Source organism: Microchirus variegatus (assembly GCF_963457635.1).
Source record: "Microchirus variegatus genome assembly, chromosome: 1".
Lineage (NCBI taxonomy): Eukaryota > Metazoa > Chordata > Actinopteri > Pleuronectiformes > Soleidae > Microchirus > Microchirus variegatus.
In genome coordinates, this window is record NC_139802.1 from 26934587 (window position 1) to 26955238 (window position 20652).

The window sequence follows — 20652 nt, forward strand, 5'->3', positions numbered from 1 at the left end:
GATACTAAAATGTGACGTCAACAGACTGCCGGCCTGGGCTACAGTCGGCAAATGATCGCTTTTCCAAATGCTAACTGCTGTTAGTGCCTCAGAGACGCTGACGTAGTTTCCTGTGTTTCATTTGCATGGGTGATTGAACTGCTGTGGTGCTTCATCCTTATGGTATTTTGACCAAAGCATGTCACAGACGTGTTCATCAGGGCACCAGATGAACTAGGTTAACCTGTACAAATAGGGTATAATATGAGTCCTTTAAACATCCTGAAAATGTGTTAATGTCCAACATTTCGCAAGGGCGTTTCTAAAATCTCTATATTCATATTATATCTTTTTTAATGAATTGATTCGAATTATTCAGTGCACCAAAAAGAACTGCTTTGCCCGTTACTAGTTTGTGTATTTCATGTATAAAACAACATCACGGCAGTTTCGTGCAGCCGTGCTACGATGACCACCCACGTTGAGGAAGTACTATTATTCTAATGGAAAATAACATGCCTGATACCAACCAAGGAGAATTGTATTAGTGCTAAAACTGTACAATGAAAAGCACCATTAGTGTCTGTAAGAGTGACCAGTAGAGGGAGAGAGAGAGAGAGAAACTGAGTGAATCGAAGCACTATTCACGCTGCTGTAACATGAAATATGATTTTAAAGGTGCATTATTTAATAAATCTAAAGCAACTGGCCATAAAATCCCCCTAATATGCCACAGAGACTCTGGAATAATGTTCATATAACAAACTGAACTCACCAACAACAACAGTACAGACAAAATATTCGCATTAACAAAAATCTTTTGCAGACTGCAAATCATGTTTACTTTTCAAAAATCATGTTTTGGCACGTGGCGCCACCTACCTCCGTTTAACAATCATTGCAGTCAGTAGAGTCTCAGCTGCCGAGCAACCACGGGTTGCCGTCTGAGCTACAATGGCGGAGAAAACGAAACCTAAAAGTCCTCAGTATTTTGAATTTCAGTGTAGTAGCCGTTTTTGGCCACATTCTTACATATGGCACCTTTAAATATTAGCAAAACAACAAATATACTAAGTGTTAATATTGTAGCTACATAATGTACAGGCTTTACTGTGAAACTCTCAGTCAGAGGGCGTCAGTCGAGGATGAATTACATTTGTTTTTTGTGATCGAATCATTCAGGACACACTGTGGTCAAACCTGTATTAGTGCTGTCCACATGCAGGATCTGTGTTGATCCTACAAAGAAGCATAAATGAGGCTTTAGGGAAAATCCAATGACAGCAACAATGCTTGAGTAGTTTATGGTAAGTTTTAGGTGCAGGTGGTCAAAAATGATAGTTCCAATTTGAATTGATGTAAGACTGTAAAGAGCCAGAGCTGGCGAGTGCAAGAGTGTCAAAACTATTGCTGTGTGGTGGAGTTCAGTGAACCCGAGTGAAACCCTTGGAAGACTGATTCAGGGAGAAATAATGGGGCCAATTACTCTCAGTCTCCTCTCGAGTCCCAGCCCAGCACAGCTGCAGGCTGGCAGAGGAGAGGAGGCCCAATGGAGCACAGGAAGAATGAGGAACAGCAACTACTCCCTCTGTAGCACCCGCTCACATGCTTGTTATCTGTGGAACTGTACATACCAAACATGCTGTTCTAATGTACAGTACAGCGGTGCATCAAGTCCACAGTGTTCACACAGTTTGAATGATTATTTACACCCTGGACACCGTGTTCCAATCTGCACAAACACATCAAGTATTCTTTTACAGTTTTGATTCCCAATGGCTGGCAGGCTTTTTTTTAGTTAACCACTAAATTCTTCTACCAAAGAAGAAAAAAAAGATTTTTTTTTTATCATGGTACATAGCTATTATTAATACACTTTTTCCATAAATAGGTTCAAACAATGTGACTTTGGTGTTTGGTGACACAAACTTACTAAATGAGGGAAAAGGAGACAAGGACCTCCTGTGCTCCCCCAAAGCTTGAAAACCTTGATTTTCAGTGTGGTACATTGGTGCAGGAGAGTTTGTGGTTGACAAACTTCAGCTTCCATTTCTGAACACTGACTAATTTCAAGATAAAGAAGGAAACAGGTTGGTACGTTGTCGGAAACTTAATCAGGTGTAGATTTTATTTGGTTGAGCCATATTTACAGCAAGAGAAATGCCACAAATACAAGATGATGATGAAGATAGATTTCATGGTGTTATATCACAGCTGTGATGAATTGTGTGTGTGTGTGTGTGTGTGTGTGTGTGTGTGTGTGTGTGTGTGTGTGTGTGTGTGTGTGTGTGTGTGTGTGTGTGTGTGTGTGTGTGTACAAGCATGTGATTGTGAATTCTAAATTTGGGAATAATTGAGGGTATCCAGGAATAGGCCAGCCTGACACACAAACACACACACACATACTTCAAAGAATCGTCCTGTAAACTGTATGTTAGGAACCCTTCACCAAGCCTGAGAGATTCACATATGCACACTATATTTAGCATGCTAACCTTGTTGTCGAAGAAGATGACCAGCAACAGAGACTTTTGTTCATATATGTTCATCTCCGGCAGTTTGCCTACAGAGTCGAAATAGAAAGATGAAATGTAGGTGTGTGTGTGTGTGTGTGTGTGTGTGTGTGTGTGTGTAGGTGTGTGTGTGCATGTGTGTGTTTTCTCCTCATGATTTTATTCTGAAAAGTTCTTTAGAAATAAAAATTGTATTATTATTTTTTAGCAAATACACCATATTTTCCTTTAAACATTGTAAGCCTTGTTTTAATCAATAATAAGTAACCAAGGACAAGAAATATAACCTTATCGCTGGAAATGACCCCAATATCTTCTTACGATCATGTGTAAAAAGATAAGTGTTTGGTGAAGACACACACGGTCCTGGCGTGTGATTTTTATTGATATCTGTGTGACTGTGTGGGAGAAGGTGACGGGTGAAGCTTGTTGTTGACTTCCTGATTTGAACCTCCTGACCTCTGTGCACTCACTGCACTGTCTTTTCTGGAGATGCGTGGCTTGGCAGGAAGTCATTGGCTCAGTATGAGCTTCCTGCCAGAAATAATAAAAAAAAAAAACAGGAGAAGGAGAAAGTGTTTCTCACTCTCCACAGGATGGGGGTAGGATATCCTCCTTTCTTGACAAACAGTTAGCAGCTAACAGCTATTTGACCCTGTACCAAACATGTGATATTAAAGTGGGTGACTCCCATCAGACTGACATATTATTAATACATTCAAATTATATCTTTATCGAAGAAAATGAAATGTACAAACATGCCTTATAACTGTTTTCTTTCAAATTTAACATAAATGAATTAGCAATAAAATAAACCCCTTAAAGCGGTGGTAGGTAGGATAGCTCTGGAAATGGTGGATGCTGCTGATCTCCAGGTTGTTAAATATTATTAGTTTAGGATGGAAGAGCTCCACCCAGCAGATGAACACAAACAGATGCATTTGTTTCACATGATCCACATAAATGTCTCCATTTCTTATTGACTTGTGTTTTGCTGGATTTTTTGTGTGTGTCTGTATATGTTTTTTTTGCTGCATATTCACACATATGTTCAACAATAATAATAATAATAAGAAGAAGAAAAAAATAATTAAATTAAAAGATGTTAAATGTAGGGTGTAAACCTAGGGCTTATATAAAATCCACACCCAGAAGATTTTAGTGGACTAGTTAAAATAAACATTATGATTAATAAAAATATTAAAAGGCAGAAAAATAAGCTAGTGTTCTTTCCACTGAAGGGACATCTAGAAGTGACATCAGTGTCTACTGTCAAGGGCCAGATTATTGTGCAATTATTGATCAATAACATACAAATATGTTTGCCTACTACAGCTTTAAGAGTATTAATAATGTAGAAATAAAATTTAACTACTTTCACTATCAGGATTATGTATTAAAGGTGCATTATGTAATAAATCTAAAGCAACTGGCCATAAAATCCTCCTAATATGTCACAGAGACTCAGGAATAATGTTCATATAACAAACTGAACTCACCAACAACAACAGTACAGACAAAATATTTGCATTAAAGAAAATCATTTGCAGACTGCAAATCATGTTTATGTTTTGAAATCATGTTTTAGAATGTGGCGCCACCTACCGCCATCTACCAATAATTGCAGTCAGTAGAGTCTCAGCTGCCGAGCAACCACGGGTTGCCAGTTACGTTAGAAAACGAAACCTAAAAGACCTCAGTATTTTGAATTTGAATGTAGGAACCGTTTTTGGCCACATTCTTACATATAGCACCTTTAACTGACAGTATAGTTTACAGTGCAGTGTACTTTCTTTAAAATGAATATATTAATTGTAATTGTATTATTGCGTTGAAAAGGAATGAAGGCTGAATGAAAACACCGCGTGCAAAAACAGAAGAAAAAACCCAAGACAACGTTGTACCTCTTTAAATAAATTCATTTATTTTTGTAGGTTGCTATCCATAATCAATACAGACAAAAGCAATACTACAACCAGAATTTAGAAATCATTATTATCATAGTCATCTTTTGTGGGCTTCACAATAAACAGTTTATTGATCTATGTACAATGGAAGACGACAAAAACATTCAAACCGAGTCTGAGATCAATCTGCGAAAAAAGACTGTCCATGGACACAGAAAAAAAGAGGAAAGCGCTTTGAAACAAGAACAATAGTTACCAGTAGTGAAAACAAAACACTTGGCAGAAAAAGAAAAAAAAACATTATTAAAGCAATGTTACATTTGGTTCCACAGTTGTAAACTAGATTGTATTCCTGTCACTATTGCATATACCATCAGGTAAAGTGTTTCAACAAGGCAGAGAGATTTCTATAATAAAATAGACAGTTGTTTTTTTCATATAGTCACAGAGACTGTGAGGGAGAGAAGCGTACAATACTCGAAGCAAAAAAACCCCAGTCCCCTTTTAAAAAAATCTGTAGCCAAAGTCTTTACACGGGAATATCATTGCAACATACTGTAGGTAAAATCTATGTATTTTCAACAGTTTCTTTTCGTTAAACTCTGTCTATGTACACAATATATACTGTACACATTCAAGACTCTGAAGATAAATATGTACCATAACAGCATGGTACGGCTCCAATATTACTCAGCTGTGTCAGAACATGTTTCCCACACTGTGTTTCTGTGGTGTTCCCACCAGCTCAGGCATACATTCAGATGTGGTTCAATGATTTACAATCTAATGTACACTACAGGGGTTGTAAGCCAGTTGGAGTCAGCACAGTGGACGATGGATTGGCTCTCAGATAATGTTACTACAAACACTCTGGCAGCCATTTTGAAAGCTCAGGAGAGGCAGCAGAATTATACTAAATATACTCGTATAGTTATACTACTATGTCTATTTTTTGATTGTATGAGGTAAATTGTTTACTTCCTGCATGACTTTTTTTTTTAATGAAGAAGATCAAAATTTGTCTCAAGTTGAATTTATTCCCAGGAAATCTTGATAGGTAGCTGCTATTATCAAATTTCAGACACATTCTTTGGTGTAATCTCTATTAAATGTGTCTTACACAAGACTGTGCAACATTTAAAACATTCATTCAATTATCAGGGGCATTTCAGTGACATTTTTCAGGTCAAGAAGGCCCTTTTCCACTTCTTGTATTCTTTTTTGACAATATGTGAAATCATTTCACACAAATGTACTTAAATGTTCATATGATACCACTCTAAAATTAGAAAGGAGAGATCTGTGGTGGTACAGCGGCCTTGTTCACAGGGTTTTGACCATACAGTTTTTGCAATTCCTGTACGTACAGTAGCTGGTTATATCATTTAAAGGAGGAAGATATCTACCACTCATGCGGGGGGTCCCAGTGTGGCCCAGTGTGCCTGATATAAATTAATTAACAAATGAATATCATAGTTTAATTCATCGTGTTTTGAATGAAATAAAACAAATGCCTGTACCATTACATCCCTATTGCATACTGACTTAGTTGTGCTTCCTCTGTTTTTGCCATACTTGTTACATACGTGTCATGTACTTGTGTAGTCTTCCTCTAATAATATTGCATAATTCTCTTCTGCCAGTTAGAGTTTTTCATGTTATCTGCCACATCTTCCATACAGCTGATTCTCCGTTGAACCTCCATAACGGTGCCAGATGTGACTGTCTGTTTCAGTTTTTCTCCAACTTTTCCCCCCGGTCCTCCTCCTCTCAGTGCTCGTCCAACACTGCTGACATCTCTCTCTTCACCTCACCTCAAACTTACGCGTTAAAAACTGCTTCGACTGTGCCCCGACATTGATTTTATTTTAACCCACTGGCTCCACACACCCCGTCCATAATCACCTAAACAGCACCTTCGAATGATATCACAGCAGAGCAGCCTGCTTCAAGCTAAACAAAAAAAAGTTTGAAGGAAGGAGTGTGTAAGGTTTTCAGGCTCAACTGACTGAGGAACTGTGGGAGGTACAGTGCATTCAGATGCCTGGTGCCTGCTGTGGGGTCTGAGCTGAGTTACAAACACATGCAAAACTCTTGAAGACATGAAGAAATATATCTCTTAAAGTCCAGCGTTTTGATTGGACAAAAGAAAATAAACTACGTTAGAATAAATAAGTAATTAGGAATTAAGAAAATACTTTAATATCAATACAATAAATCTGATCTCGAGCAGCTTTACTGTACTGTACACTTCTGAAATAATATATTTTAAGGGTAAACTATTACTTTCCACAAAGCATAACAATATAGAGATGTAGGTCCAAACAGATATACTGTAATAGAATATTTGTCATTTCATAAAAAACATAAGGACAGTATAGACATTAAGGCATCATGTGGGTCTTATCAGACATTCATCTTCCAAAAATAAATAAAATATCTAATCTAAATATAGTTATATCCTCAGTGTACCATGGTGTCCTTACTCCCTGGGCATTTTTATAGTAGGTTTCATACCTGTCTCTGCAGAAACACACACTTGCACTCACATAGGTTGTCATAAAACTAGCCACAAGTAAATAAATAGTGTGTAGATCATACCATATATGCTTTGTTATTGTCTGACTATCTTTGTTTCTGTGCTTGCCCCAGCAATTTGGGTCACAGGAGAAATGGTCTCTGAAAGCGCAGGAAACATGAGACTCACCAATACACACACACACAAGCATGCATAAGAACACCTCTGCTGCCTTTAGCAAATTCATGACACGCACAGCTGGTGACGTGCATGTCTCCTACTCGCATGTGTTTCCGTGTGTGTTTGTTGCAGAGAGTCTTGACTGTCTTTTGTGGCCTCAGAACCCAGTGGAAGGGCAAAGTAGATTTTTCTTTTTTTGGGGGGGTATTTGAGCAGCAGGTTGATGAAGATGCCAAGTCAGAGGACGGAGGAGTCTCTCAGTCTGAAAGAAATGACAAAAAAGAGAAACACAGAATTAATGGAAGCTCGTGCTTACAAACCACCACTTTGCACCAACCTACTCCCATCATATTTTGTTCCTAACACACCATCCGCTTTGCCTGGGAAGCTCTAGAAAGAGGATGGATGGCTGGGGGAAGGCTGAGAGTTGGATGCTGGTCGGCAACGGTCATAATTACATAATCTTGGGTGGGATGTGGAGTGATGGGGGTTGGGGCCTGCCGTCGCATGTTGCTATGGACACACTCTGAACAGAGGGAGGACTAGTTTGCAGCAGCAGCAGTGAACAGTGCAGTGGTTGATGCATCTTTGATATTAGAATTGTGTTTGCAGATATATCGCATCAAACATTGATAATGTGTGTGCACGGGTGCATACATGATATTGCAAGCACAGAGCAGGAAGGATTTATTCAGGGTTGGGCTAGTGGTCAAGTGGTGGGAGGGGCACTGGCTCAACTGGAAGCTTCCAGGAAGAGTCCACCTCTGAAAGGCAGGGGAGGATTGTTTACGGGAAGAGGGTGAAGGGAGGAAAGAGAGAAATCCCAGAGAGGCCTGGACACTGGCCCCCAGGTGATCAGTACCTCAGTAGGATATCTATGATTATCTCAGAATTTCTTAAAAACTGCCATTTTTGGAGCCGTCACCTAATATATACACAAAAATATATCACTATTTTCAATGTAGTGCCATAGCATTTGCTCAGTTTATAGTGTGGACGTGTGAACACCATTAAATATCAAAGAAAACGGATAAAGGTCCCTTTCTGGTTGATGAGATAAACAATTGAACTCCTGCTCGCATCTGACATGGTCTTTAAAGTCACACAAGGTTTGCAGCCAGTTACCACTTGAATTTCTATTCATATTTAACTTGATATGAACATGCTGAAGTGAACAAATGCCTACAGTTTGTGTTACGTATTCCCAGATGCTGGCAGTGGAGTAGCCTATGGCTTCCACTGATCTGCCCCTGGTCATCTAATCTCGCCTGCAGAGTCTGTAATCTCATCTGGAGCCATGACTGGCTAAAGGTGGGGAAAGCTGGCTACGCAGTTATCTAGTAGCTAGCGCTTCTGTCTGGAACATCCCGGCCTACTTTAGCCCCCCTCCTTCCTGTGCCATGCCACACAAACACACACACACACACACACACACACACACACACACATGCACACACACACACACACACTGGAAAGTCTGACGCCTGCAGTGTTATGTGTTCAGGTTTATACACTATATATCAAGTAACATGGCATTTCTGGATTTGCCACTTTGGCCATTTGCACTGCTTTGATATGTCTGCAAGACCTTGGCTCCAGTGCCGCTCTGGCGCAGATGTTAACAAACCACTTGACAGCTTGTATGAACAATATGTGTCAGTCATTGTGAGCTGGATGTGCGGGGACACGTGAACAATCAGGCTAATGGCTGCAATCAGGTGTCACCTTTAAGAGTAATTCCACAAATGCCAGAGAAAAGGGTAATGATGATGGATGGTATTTTAGCAGCAGATGATGTCATTTCAGTGTCACCCTCCTGGTAATGTATGCAAATGTCCTTATAACATGAACAAAGTCAGAACATGATGTAATTAAAAGAGAGAGTGGAAAGTGTGGCAAAAACGTAACTTAGCGAGAAGTCAGGCTTCATTTTAACACCTATCCTATAGATGTGAAATTTAATGACGCATTTCCACATTTTTTTCCATTTTTCTCTCTATGACGGGGTTGCCACAGTAAATGATCCGGATATTGATTTGGCATAGATTTTCATGCCGGATGCCCTTTCTGATGTATCCCTCCCATTCATCCACTAGGCACTAGGAGAACACTGGATGTGGCCCCTGCTGTGGCTGGGGTCAATTTAGAGTTACCATCTAACATTGAGCAATGGGGCCAGGGTACCTTACTTCCATTATGTATGTACTACATTCTTTTATTGTTTGCAGACAATTAACTGAAATATGCAACTATCTATTGATTTTGTTATTATTAATAAAAGTATTAATCAAACCTTACGAACTGATGTTTATTTCATTGTTGATGAATTGGCCGATTCCTTTCTCTATTCCTTCACAAGCTGATTGGTAAATATAATGTCAGATACATTTGTTCATCTTTGTTTAAGTGTTTATCTTTGTAAACAAAAACTCAAAACATCCTTGTTTGTATTGTTTTGACCAAAAAACAAATATACGTTTCTTGTCTAAAGGAGCAAAGAAACTAGTTTTTATATGGAAAAAACACTCAAACCGACCATTTTAGTGACTTACTTATGAATATCTCAATAGTCGATATCTCGTAGTCTTTTACTGTCATATTTGGACTTTCAATTAAACGTGCAATTTGAAAATGTGCATAAAAATTGTTGGATGCAGATGTGGTTTGACAGAAGGTAACTCACTCACAACAATACTGACTGAATGACATTAAGAGGGAAAGGGATTTGACTGGATGGACACAAATGCCTTTAATCAGGCCGACAAATTACACTTACACGCGCACACATGCAGCGGATGGTCATGCTCTCTGCAGCCTGTGGGTGCGACAGATGGTCGACTGTCATTACTGGAAATATAGAGAGGCGGTATGGACGTGTGTGTGTGTGCAAGACACAGTGTAGTATACATAGTTCATAGTGGTATGCACACGTTAACGTGCCCGTGTGGGCAGGAAAATCCTGTGATGAGAGTGTTTGCATGTGTGCAAAGAAAGAGTGGCAGGTGTGTGACCCTTATTCTACACCACCTACTTACACACACACACACACACACACACACAAACACACACACACACACACACACACACTGCCACGGGCATTCAGGAGGGACTCTGGAGTGTCACAGCAGGCCTCCTCTCGTCTTGAAGCTTCCATCTTCTACCTGCTATTTTGATAATACAAATTATACACACTCAGGGCAAAACACCATGAGATGTACATAACTGGTAAACAGGCCCAAATATGTTGATCAAGGTTATTAAATGGTCCCAATGCAGTCACTTGTTGCCTTCAGACAAAGGTATTGGACAAACAAGCAAGTAGAAACAGAGACGGCTGACGGCTAATACGCTGCAGTACATGTGCCAGGCCTGTATGTGGTGCTGTAATGCTGCCACAGCAATACACCAAGAACAATCATCAAACACAAGAAGAAGACAATGATGATGAGAGAGAGGTGGGACTATGACATCATTGTATTCCCTAAGGACAGTATTGGTTGTAAACAGGAAATGGGGTTTTGAGATTTTTTCATTCTCTGTCTCGTTTGCCAAAAGTAGCATTTTACAGACTCCTAAAAATGCAGGTTTGTCGAGGCCCTAGGACGTCAAAGTTACAGGTTTTTTATTGACTGAGAGCAACATTCATTCGGAAAACAGCGAGAGTGCTGTCACAGGAAGAGACCTCCGACACAAGGATCAAGGCGAACACTGCCGAAGTGTAAATCAATTAAAAAAGACTTAACAATCCTAAAAACGTGGGTTAATCTCTGTGACCGGCATCACACTGCATATTTTTAATTAACTTACACTGAAAACAACAAAACAAATCAAAAATCAGATCTGGTATAAAAAAAAAATCTGGAATTTTATTTTTAGGGCATGTTGCCCAGCCCTTGCCGTAAAGTTATAAAATGACTTTTATAGCAGTTGGTTGAAATGATTTCCTGTAACAGTCCTTGTGACAGTGGAGCTGTAAGAGCCTGTTCGAGAAGGTGCTCCACTGTCTGTCCAGTGTGTGGTCCGGGTTTTCCATGATCAACAACAGTGTGTTAAGTGAGCTAAGCCCATGCTCCCCCCCCCCTCCCTTTCTACTCTCTGCTCATCTTACTTCTGCTAAGTGAACAACTTGATGAGGCAGAAGAGCAGCAGAGTGCACGTGCCATTCTGCCCCATTACATGAGTGCATTGCACTCATTCTCTCTCTCACACAAACAGTCAGGCAGGCAGCCCTGGAAAACAACACAAGAGACCCCCCCCCCTGCTCTCTCTCTCTCTTCATATAGCTGCCAAGTGTTCACAAATGCAAGCTACGGCACTGGGGGAAAAAAAAAAAAGAAAAGAAGAAAAACAGAAAAACACCCACTCTCTGTGCGTACGTGCTGGAGTCCACATGTATGTGCTTCACTCCTTCCCTTCCCTCTCCCACAACAGTCACATTTAGCAAGGTTCATTAGCGCCATATTTGCACTCCATCGAAACATGACAACAAAGCATGCGCAAACAACAAACATGTAAACAATCATTGTGCCAATGCAGCCGACTGTGTCATTTACTGTAAAGTAGCCAAAGTCTCATTATCGAAGATTTGACACTGCTGAACATAAATGAAGGCTGAGGTCTGAGAAAAAATTATTGATTTTCCATACGGAAAATGTCTTTATTTATTTACCAGAATTAATTGTATTTATTCACCAGTCACTGTCCACACATGACTTCTTTACTGACACACAACAGCCTTGTGGTGAAATAAAAAGCAACTTTGTATTCAAATGACCTGGAGCCGACAAAAACAGGCTCCTCTCACTGACTCTTTTGAAACCCGCTCTGCCAGGAATGCGGACCATGACATCCAGTTACCTGATGGCCGCATAGCAACTCGCCCACTTTGTTGTTTTCACTTGCTGCCTACAAGGACACATGCACACACGCACACGCGAAAAAACATTTGTTTAGTTGTCCCAGGGCCTCACACGTGAATGTACACACACAGACCTGTATGTGCTCACAAACACATGTGAGCTCACCGTGTCCGATAGATGGTGTGGAGACAGAGGGTCAAACGAGGCTTTACTGTCAACACACCATGTGATCTTTATTTATACTGTCTGCTGACCCATGCCACAGCTTCATTTTTTTTCATTTGGATATTCTGGGCTAGGGTATTGATCACTGGTTGGTGGCATTAAGAGGTTCCATCGAGGTTACATCAATGTGCAACACATCCTATTGACTACCCAACTGAACAACAACAACAGCCGGAAATGCCTGCAGCTTATTGTGACACTGTAACTAACAGGAAGCCAGTTATTCCTACGTCATTACCAACAGCATTACTGCCAATAACAAGCCATAGCAAATCAATTTTATACTCAAAATAAGGAACTATTGGATGCCTCCAGTGTCTCTGCCAATGTACATTTTCTCTTTGATGTTTTTCTGTTATTTGTATTTATCTGTATTTAATACAAAATAAGCATTATGGTGGCTGTAGTATGATCTACTTGTGTATTTCTGTTTCTAAATCTAACAGCAGCAGCAGCAGCAGCAGCAGCAGGGAGGCAGCATCCTGCTCTGTCATGGTGCTTGTTTACTTCAAAGCTCTCAGCCTGGTCACGTTTCACAGCAGCCTCGTGCTGCGTTCACATGCTGCGGGAAATACGACGGGGATGTTCCAAAAAAGGCAGCGAGGGAAATGCAGAGTATCATTGCAGCTTTTGCTTTTCATTTTCACACAAGGACTCACACAAACACTGCTCTGTGTTTGTTTGTTTATTTGTTTGTTTTTCGCCGGAAGTAAATTGTAGCTACGAATAAGCTTCTTGTGTCACAGGAGCCACAAGTGTTCAGAGGCAGGAGCTTATGAGAAGCAGCCGCAGGCAGCGGAAGCACCACCCACTTACGTGCTCGGAAATCCACAGAGCCAGTTTGAATTTGAATGCAGGGTAAATGCACGTTTGCCTTCATCCTTGTTTACTGCGCTCTGCTATTTGACTGCCAACTGTGCAGGACAGCTCTATTTTCATACAACAAAAACAAACTCTTCTCATGATTTTTTTTTCATCTGGTAACACTTTAGATTAGGGAACACATATTCACTATTAACTAAGTGCTTACTAATATGCATATAAGTAGCATACTAGCCCTTTATTAGTAAATAATAAGCACGTATTAACACCTTATGTAGGAAATTCATACATAAGGTATGTATGAATTTCATACCTTATAAGAATGGTTCATTTTATAAATGACCCATTATATGAATGAATAATGGGTAATTTGTACATGCTTTGGGTGTATAGTAAAGTGCTATAGAAATGTAATGAATAATAATAATAGAGGTAGAATAAGGTTATACAGTGTTATTACATGTTTAATGATTACTAATAAAGGGCTAGTTTGCTACTTCTATATGTTAGTGAGCACCTAGTTAATGGTGAATATGTGTTTTACATAACAACTTCACTCACCTTTGGCAGTGGTGGCAGCCTCCTTGAATCCCAAACAGACATATGGAGTGCTGAGTAATCCATTGATGCCCCCTTTGCAGCTAGTGGGATTGAAGCCAACCAGATCTTCGCATTTCTTCACATCTCTGTTGTCCAGCAGGTTCAAGGCAATATAGTTCAGTCCATTCGGGTAGCCGGCTGAGGCCTGGCGGTTCACTGGGCTGCCATACTCCTCGTCAGAGCCCTCACTGCTACGGGATGAGATGTTCTCAACCGAGCTGGGCCTCCTCACCGTTTCGCCATGAGCGAAGGAGGGGAAGACAGGAGTTACAGTGGCAGTGGAGGAGAAAGTCTCTGAACTGTGGCGCCGGCGTCCCTGTGGATTGGCCCGGATCACCTTGGCAGAGCAGTCAGGGTCCACTGTGTTGGATGATGTGGCCCCCAGCAAGAAAACCCCGATGCGTTCTGGGACTCCCTGGTCCTCTTGAGAGAGCCTCCTCTCCCTGTTGCTCTGGCTGCTCAAAAGTTCAAAATAAGAGAGCAAATCTTAAGCAAAAGTAGAATATTGACATTCAATTATTACACAGTCATACTTTCTTTTTCATAAGTCACATGGCAACTATAATTAATAATATATTAAGAGCCTTTCCTGATTCTGGTAACAATCATCTCCATCTCTCAACGACATCTGCTTCTACTTGTATTTTCATTATCAGTCTTCATATCAGTCTTAACATTCAAAAATGTGTTGGTTGATTCAGAGCAATTACAATGACAGTAAGCTGTTCCTGTAATACCTGAATCATTATATTCAGCCTGTGTGTGATAAATCATGCAGCTAGAATGCTGAAATAGTCGATTATAAATCCCAAAACTGCTCCTTCCTAGCACTGGTGCACATACCTTGCTGTGTTCTGAGGAACAAGCTGTGGAGGCGAGCTGGTCATTCCAAATGCCATCTCTGTGTAGTCATTTTTCACCTCATTTCCGAGGCCCTGGGACCCTTTCTCACTGCCCAGATGGTACACACCATCCTCCTCTGAGCAGGGGCACATGGATAACTCTGGGAGTGTGTCCAGGCGCTCAGCAGGAGTGTCAGCCTCCTTCGGTGAGTGTGAGCCCAGGTCCAAGTTTATGTAGTCCGTCAGCGACGACCTGCCCTGGACCTCTCCACTGGAGCCCAGAGATGAGGACTGGCTCTCTATGGACATGGTAGAGTGTGGGGAGAATCTGGTGCAGCTGAAGTCAATATTAATGTACTCCCCAGGACTCCGGGGCTCTCCTGGCAGGGGGTGTTCATTCATGCTGGGAAGCGTCCTCACACTGTCGAGGGATAACCTGTTGGGTCTGCCCAACCTCCCTCTGTAGGCTGGGTTTTCCACGCGGCCGTGCCTGACAGGAGACGGCACTGAGGGGCTCAGCTGTGAGGTTTGTGCTGCACTGGGCTGCATCACTGAATAGTAGTCAGAATCTCCGCCCTTTTGCCTTAAACTCTGTGGACTCATCAACACATACTGGCTGTTATCTTCATTCTTTGAGGTCTGAAGCTTAGCAGGTAATGTTAAGGAGCCAGCATGGTGAGCTGACTTCACTGCTGCTGGTTCACAAGCAACCGGGCCCAGGTAGTAATCAGGGGGAGTGTGGAGAGGAGGTGGATTTCCGGGTGACATGTTCATGTATTCACCATGCTTGTCTAGGCTCTCCATGGAGGATTTGGAGCTGCACCACATTCTCATGTAGCCATGGTCCTCCAGAGAGCTACTGCAGGGGGAGTTGGTTTTGAAGCTGCCACCAGCAGCCACCTGAGGATGCACCCTGGGGTTCACAATCTGCTTTGGAGCGGAGACACACATGGGGCTCATGGGCACATAGTTATCTGCTTTTCCAGAGTGTGGTGCTGCCCCTGGTGTCATTGGCATGTAACCATCATCACCAATGTTACTATTTGAGCTCCTGGATGAACCAATTTCAATGTCTCCATAATCTTCAGGGTAGCAGACTTTGGGTGAGGCAGAGTGAGAATTCTGTCCATGTGCCATTCTCATGAGTGTGTACTCATCCAGTGAGGCAGAGGAAAGAGGTGCCACTACCCTTTTTTGACGTGGTGTGGTGAGGGAGTGTGTCCGCTTCCTGTAAGCCTTGTCGAATGCCTGACTCCCATTTGCACCATCCATTATCATGTAACCACAGGGGTCACTGATGTCACGTGATGGAGGTGTGCTGGACAGAGAGTCAGGGGTGTTGCTGCGGGTTAGGGGGAGAAATTTTAGATCACCTGGACTGGAGCTGTAGTCATCACACAGTATGAAGCCTGTGTCGCTGAGGGAGCCAGAGATGGAGGCGCTGCAGCTGAACGGCCGCCTGGCTTTGTCGGGAGTGGAGATACTAGCCCCACCTCTTGGAGACACACTGATGGGGCTGGATGCAGCTGGAGGAGAGTTGGACATTGTCATGGAGCGGCTGTGATGCAGGCTGGACTCTAGCATTCTGCAGGTGCGCCCACTGCTGAGGGTGTGGGACCTGATGAGGTGATTCCCAGAGTTTGGGCTGGTGGGACTCCCACTCACAGATATGGACATGGAAATGGGCCGGGTTACACATCCATCTCCCTCACTGGCCGTTCTTATCCGACATGATGTGAACTTTCTCCCAGGGGAAGAGGCTGCCATGCTATCTGTCCTAGACCTCCTCACCAGGCCTGTCAGACTAGGAGGGGGGTTGTTGAGGTTCCGTCGTGTGGGCACAGAAATGGGGTTAGTGCTTGCTGACTGGCTTTTGCTTCGCGGCCTGAACTCAGACAGCTCCTTCATGGCTTTCATGGCCTCCAGGATGGTCTCGTGGATGTTCTGCGCCACCACGGAGTCCTCTGCCTGCATCCAGAACTCCCCTGGCCCAGTGACCGCTGACCGCCCCAACTCTATGAAGAAGAAACTGTCTGAGTGACCACATCTGCGGATGTTCATGAGCTGTAAACTGACAGCTGCTGTCTCAGAGTTCAATTTCACAAAGCTGATCGTCCGGCTGGACAAACACAGCCTGTACACTCCTGTGAGGTTCTTGATCTGACCCAAGCCTTTGGATTTCATATTGACCTGCCAAACCTCCTTATATGCAGCAGTTGCAGGAGTAATGAGTCCATAACTGGCCTCCTCAAAGCCAACTAAGGAGGAGGTGGCTGCGGGGCTGTCGAACACTTTCCCCTCAGATATTAAATCAGTCAGAACCGTGTACCAGCTCTCCTGCTCCTGCTCGTTGTCCGCAGCCACAGCAAAGTACTCGTCCTTGGTGTAGAGGGCGATGAGGTGCTTGTGTTTGGCGTCAGCGCGTTTGTTTACGCACAGACATGAGTCCAAAGATATCATCCGTTTGGCTGTGGACTTGTTCCTCCATTTCTTCTCACTTTCATAATACTCCAGGCGCGCCGGACAGCGCTCGGTCGCCTCCCGCAGCACGAAGAAGCGCCTGTGTCCGTGTTTCTGCTTCCTCAGGTAACCGCACTTCTTCACGCCGCTCGTCCCATTAGATAACAGGTGTCCTCCCGTCGTCGGAGGACTTGCCATTTCTCTCCACCGCTATTTCCAAGTTGCAAAACAAGCACAGTCCTTATGTTCAGGATTACCAGCAAGAATAAAAAGTTTTTTAAAAAAGAAGAAAAAGAAAAGAGAACCCGTTTGAATCTAATCCATTGCAGACACTTACATTTGTGTCAGCTGTGGCAGATGAGACAGTGCAGTGAGACCCGAGCAGGCACTGATCTGATCCTGGAGAAAAACAACATGTGACGCTGCTGGTGCTCTAAAAACAGAATAAAACACAGAGTCATAGAGAGGCGGGGAGTCCTGCAGGGGGCGTGCCTGTCCATCATCCCACTGTGGCGCTGCCTATTGGCTAACTGCGGGCACGCCACGCCCCCTCACTTCTTCACAGGAGCAACAGAAAGAGGAGCAGGATCCCATTGAATAACATGAATTGCTGTGCATCCTTCTGTACTGTACGTGCTACTGTATGCAAGTGCGGTTATACAACACATACACAGGCATGCATTGTTATATTGTAATAATAACGCATGTATTATAATGCTGTTGTAATACCACAATAAGAAAACATTTAAATGTATTTGAACCTGTGCGTACGCAACTCTTTCATTCAGGTCCAGTACAACCTAATCTCAGGTTAGTTACATTCTGGTTGATTGTAGAATTAAGATGTAATTTTACATTGTCTCCCTACACTTAATTCCAGTGATTACACTGATACTATGCACTCTTGTTTTTAAAGAAATCCTTTATTTTTGAGGCAGCACAATTGTAAACAACCCTGATGTTCCACTTGTTATATAAGTAGTGTTGTGGCCTATTTTTAAACTTGTGGGTATTTCTCTCCAAGTGGAATATTGCCTTCTCCTATTTCAGCTCCTCACTATTAATGCTCCTTTCTTATACAAACACTGTGTCCACTTTTGGCAATAATTATTGTCATTATCTCTTAAAATGCAGGGTGTTGGTGTATATTTTTTAGTGCTTTAAAACAAAGCAAGCATTTGTGTAGAGTTTACCATGTTTTGTCTGTGGTTTCATATTGTTTGATGGTTATGCTGTGCTTTGCTGCGTATTTATATATTAAAAAAAAGGTTCTTGCTGAATGAAAAACAGCCTTCTCACAGTGGGGGGATGACTAAAGCAAATGCGTCAGAGGTTTGAGTGTGAGAAAAACAAGCTGCAGAGATGCTGCCATCATCTGGCTGCTCGGGTTTACCCTGCAGAGCTGCAACAATACGCACACAAAATACTATTTCCTCAGTAAGCTTTCACACAGGAGACAGCTTGCAGGCATCTGTTGTTCATCAGATCATCTTGGTAATTATGTTAGTAATTCTCCCTGTGATCTTCATGATCATTAGTCATGTCCATGTGGGGGGAGATCAGCCACCAAACCCCCTTGACACTCACTCAAACACCCACACTTGGATTGTTTTTTCATAATCTCAGAACAAGCAGATTACACCTCTTGCACATTGGTGTCCAGTGTGAAAAGATCATGATTGTACATGACAGGAGGGTGTTGCTTCTTAACATCTCCCCCAATACAAACACATAGCCACTGCAGATTAAGGTTAATCCCTTTATTCTGTAATCATTATTGTTCTCATTGCTGTTTGTTATTCTCGTCTTGTGTGTGGTCTTGTTGCCTATTTTCCTGTTTTGTGCAGAAGTGTTAATTTTCCGGGGTTAAGCCCGACAGCAGCATGTGTTTTCCGCATTACCCACCACCTATAATCTCAGATATGAGCAAAAACATAAACACCTCCACCAGGATTTAGTGACACATTTGAAGGCACAGCCTGAGGAAAAAAAACAAAAGAGATTATTGATGACATGTCACTGGCAATTGGCAATAATACTGAGGGAATATTGTTGATATTCTACTCTGTGTATTTGTATGCAGGCCGTGGGATGTGGCATGCTCATACATTCCCACAGGATTTATTTCAGCACTAATCTGGGCGTTTGCTTAAGTGAAGGATCTAATATTTGAGCACATTTTTTATGTGCTACAACCCTCCCATTAAAGAGTGTGAACTGACTATGCTTCTATTACTCTGTATAAAATGAGCTGTCCTTTCCTCTTCTATAGGCAGACTTGATGCCTGTAGGAAAAACACCTGCAAATTAGGAGCCCCTCTACCTCAGCAGGATATTTTGGGATTCTTTCCATCGCTGGTTAATTTTCAACTCTGTGTTAAACAACCCAAGTGTGAATGGGCCCCAATGTAGACGCTCACTGTGAGATGATTCCCGGCTCTACCTTGAGTGTCAGGCTTGCAGCTGAAGGAAAAACAGAAGCCATCAAAAGTTTATCTGCAGTTTATGGTGTTTGATCATCCTAGATTGTTGTTGTATTTCTGTCAAATGAATGTTTGAGGTCACTTTAGTGCAATAACACATTCAGTTTCAAACTGAAATCACTGGCAATAAATGCTGCCAAGTCAAAAGTCAAAAACATTGGTGTCATTTTAGATTCAGATTTTACCTTTGAAGCCCATATTAAAACAAAATTGGTAAGACTTTAATACGCTATTAATACTTGCAGCCCCACTGGGCTCATCGCTGGTGACCTCAACTGGTGCCACAGGCTCCCAGCTCCTGTGTGGATCAGTGGCTGAGAGTAAACTCCACTATAGGCTTAGTGCCTCTCAGTTGCCAGATCCTCACACAACAAAGCCACTTTTCACTCTGTGAAACACAGTCAGATTAGTGAGACTGGTTCGTTCAAAAGTGGAGGTTCTCTTGTTAACTGCTGTTTTCAATCCTCAAAGCTTCCACCAGTGCAGTTTGAACTTATAACTCCCCCGGAATTGTTGTTCACTTCAAACAGGAGTGTTGATGACTCATTGCCCTGAGGTTATCTCACCAGATATAGATGAAAGGTCTCAACGTGTAAATACCAGCCTGGGAACACACACGTACACCCACATACTCTATTCAAAGTATTGCAATTATTACTAGAACTGCAAGTTTTAACAATTTTAACAATTATTTTAATTAAACAATTAATCTTGTAAGTTTTAGAACACAATATGACAATATCATTACCTTGTCGCAAATAAAGCAGATTGAAATCAAGTGTTAGAAATTATCTTAATAAATCACTGGTCACCAAAATGATTGATTCCCCCATCTGAGTAACTGATTAATCTATTTCGCTCTAATTAAAATGTGATGCTTTTTCAGCTCATAGTTTCCTGTAACATTGTGTACATGACCTATCACACACAACCAGTATTTCATGTTAATATTACATAATGGTTGAATTATAACCCAAACAAACACTACAATTACATTGATTGCGATGGGTATGATGAGTGATGTGTTGTCAGAGGCTTGCTGGGTGGATTGCAAAAGAAACAACACTGACCTCTTGTGCTTGAAGAGGGGAATTTCAGGAAAAATAGGAAAATGAATGAGGATTCCCCCGTTTTCTTCTTCCAAATGTATCTTAACCCTTTAATACCTAACCTTTAAAAATGTCCGTCTATACTTTGAAAAATGTCCTGTGAGTTAATGCTTTTGCCCAATTTTCCAGAATAACTTCCAATATCTTGCAGTCAT

At 41.9% G+C, this 20652-nt stretch overlaps 1 protein-coding gene across 1 annotated transcript; it reads right to left on the reverse strand.

The window, feature by feature from the left end:
• Positions 1-4471: 4471 nt before the first annotated feature.
• Positions 4472-17278, reverse strand: irs2a (insulin receptor substrate 2a). The gene is made up of 4 exons (XM_083893821.1): positions 17243-17278; positions 14447-17115; positions 13565-14058; positions 4472-7359 (listed from the first exon to the last, which is right to left on the reverse strand). The coding sequence occupies exons 2-4, from the start codon at positions 17101-17103 to the stop codon at positions 7355-7357; spliced, it is 3156 nt and encodes a 1051-aa protein (XP_083749947.1). The 5' UTR covers positions 17104-17115; positions 17243-17278; the 3' UTR covers positions 4472-7354.
• Between the last annotated feature and the right edge of the window lie 3374 nt (positions 17279-20652).

Bases quoted from the DNA above. Each gene is read 5' to 3' on its own strand.
- irs2a (XM_083893821.1), bottom strand. From the start codon at position 17,103: ATGGCAAGTCCTCCGACGACGGGAGGACACCTGTTATCTAATGGGACG. The intron at 14,059-14,446 runs GTATGTGCACCA...ACTTTTGAGCAG, and splicing joins GTTCCTCAGAACACAGCAAG to CCAGAGCAACAGGGAGAGGA.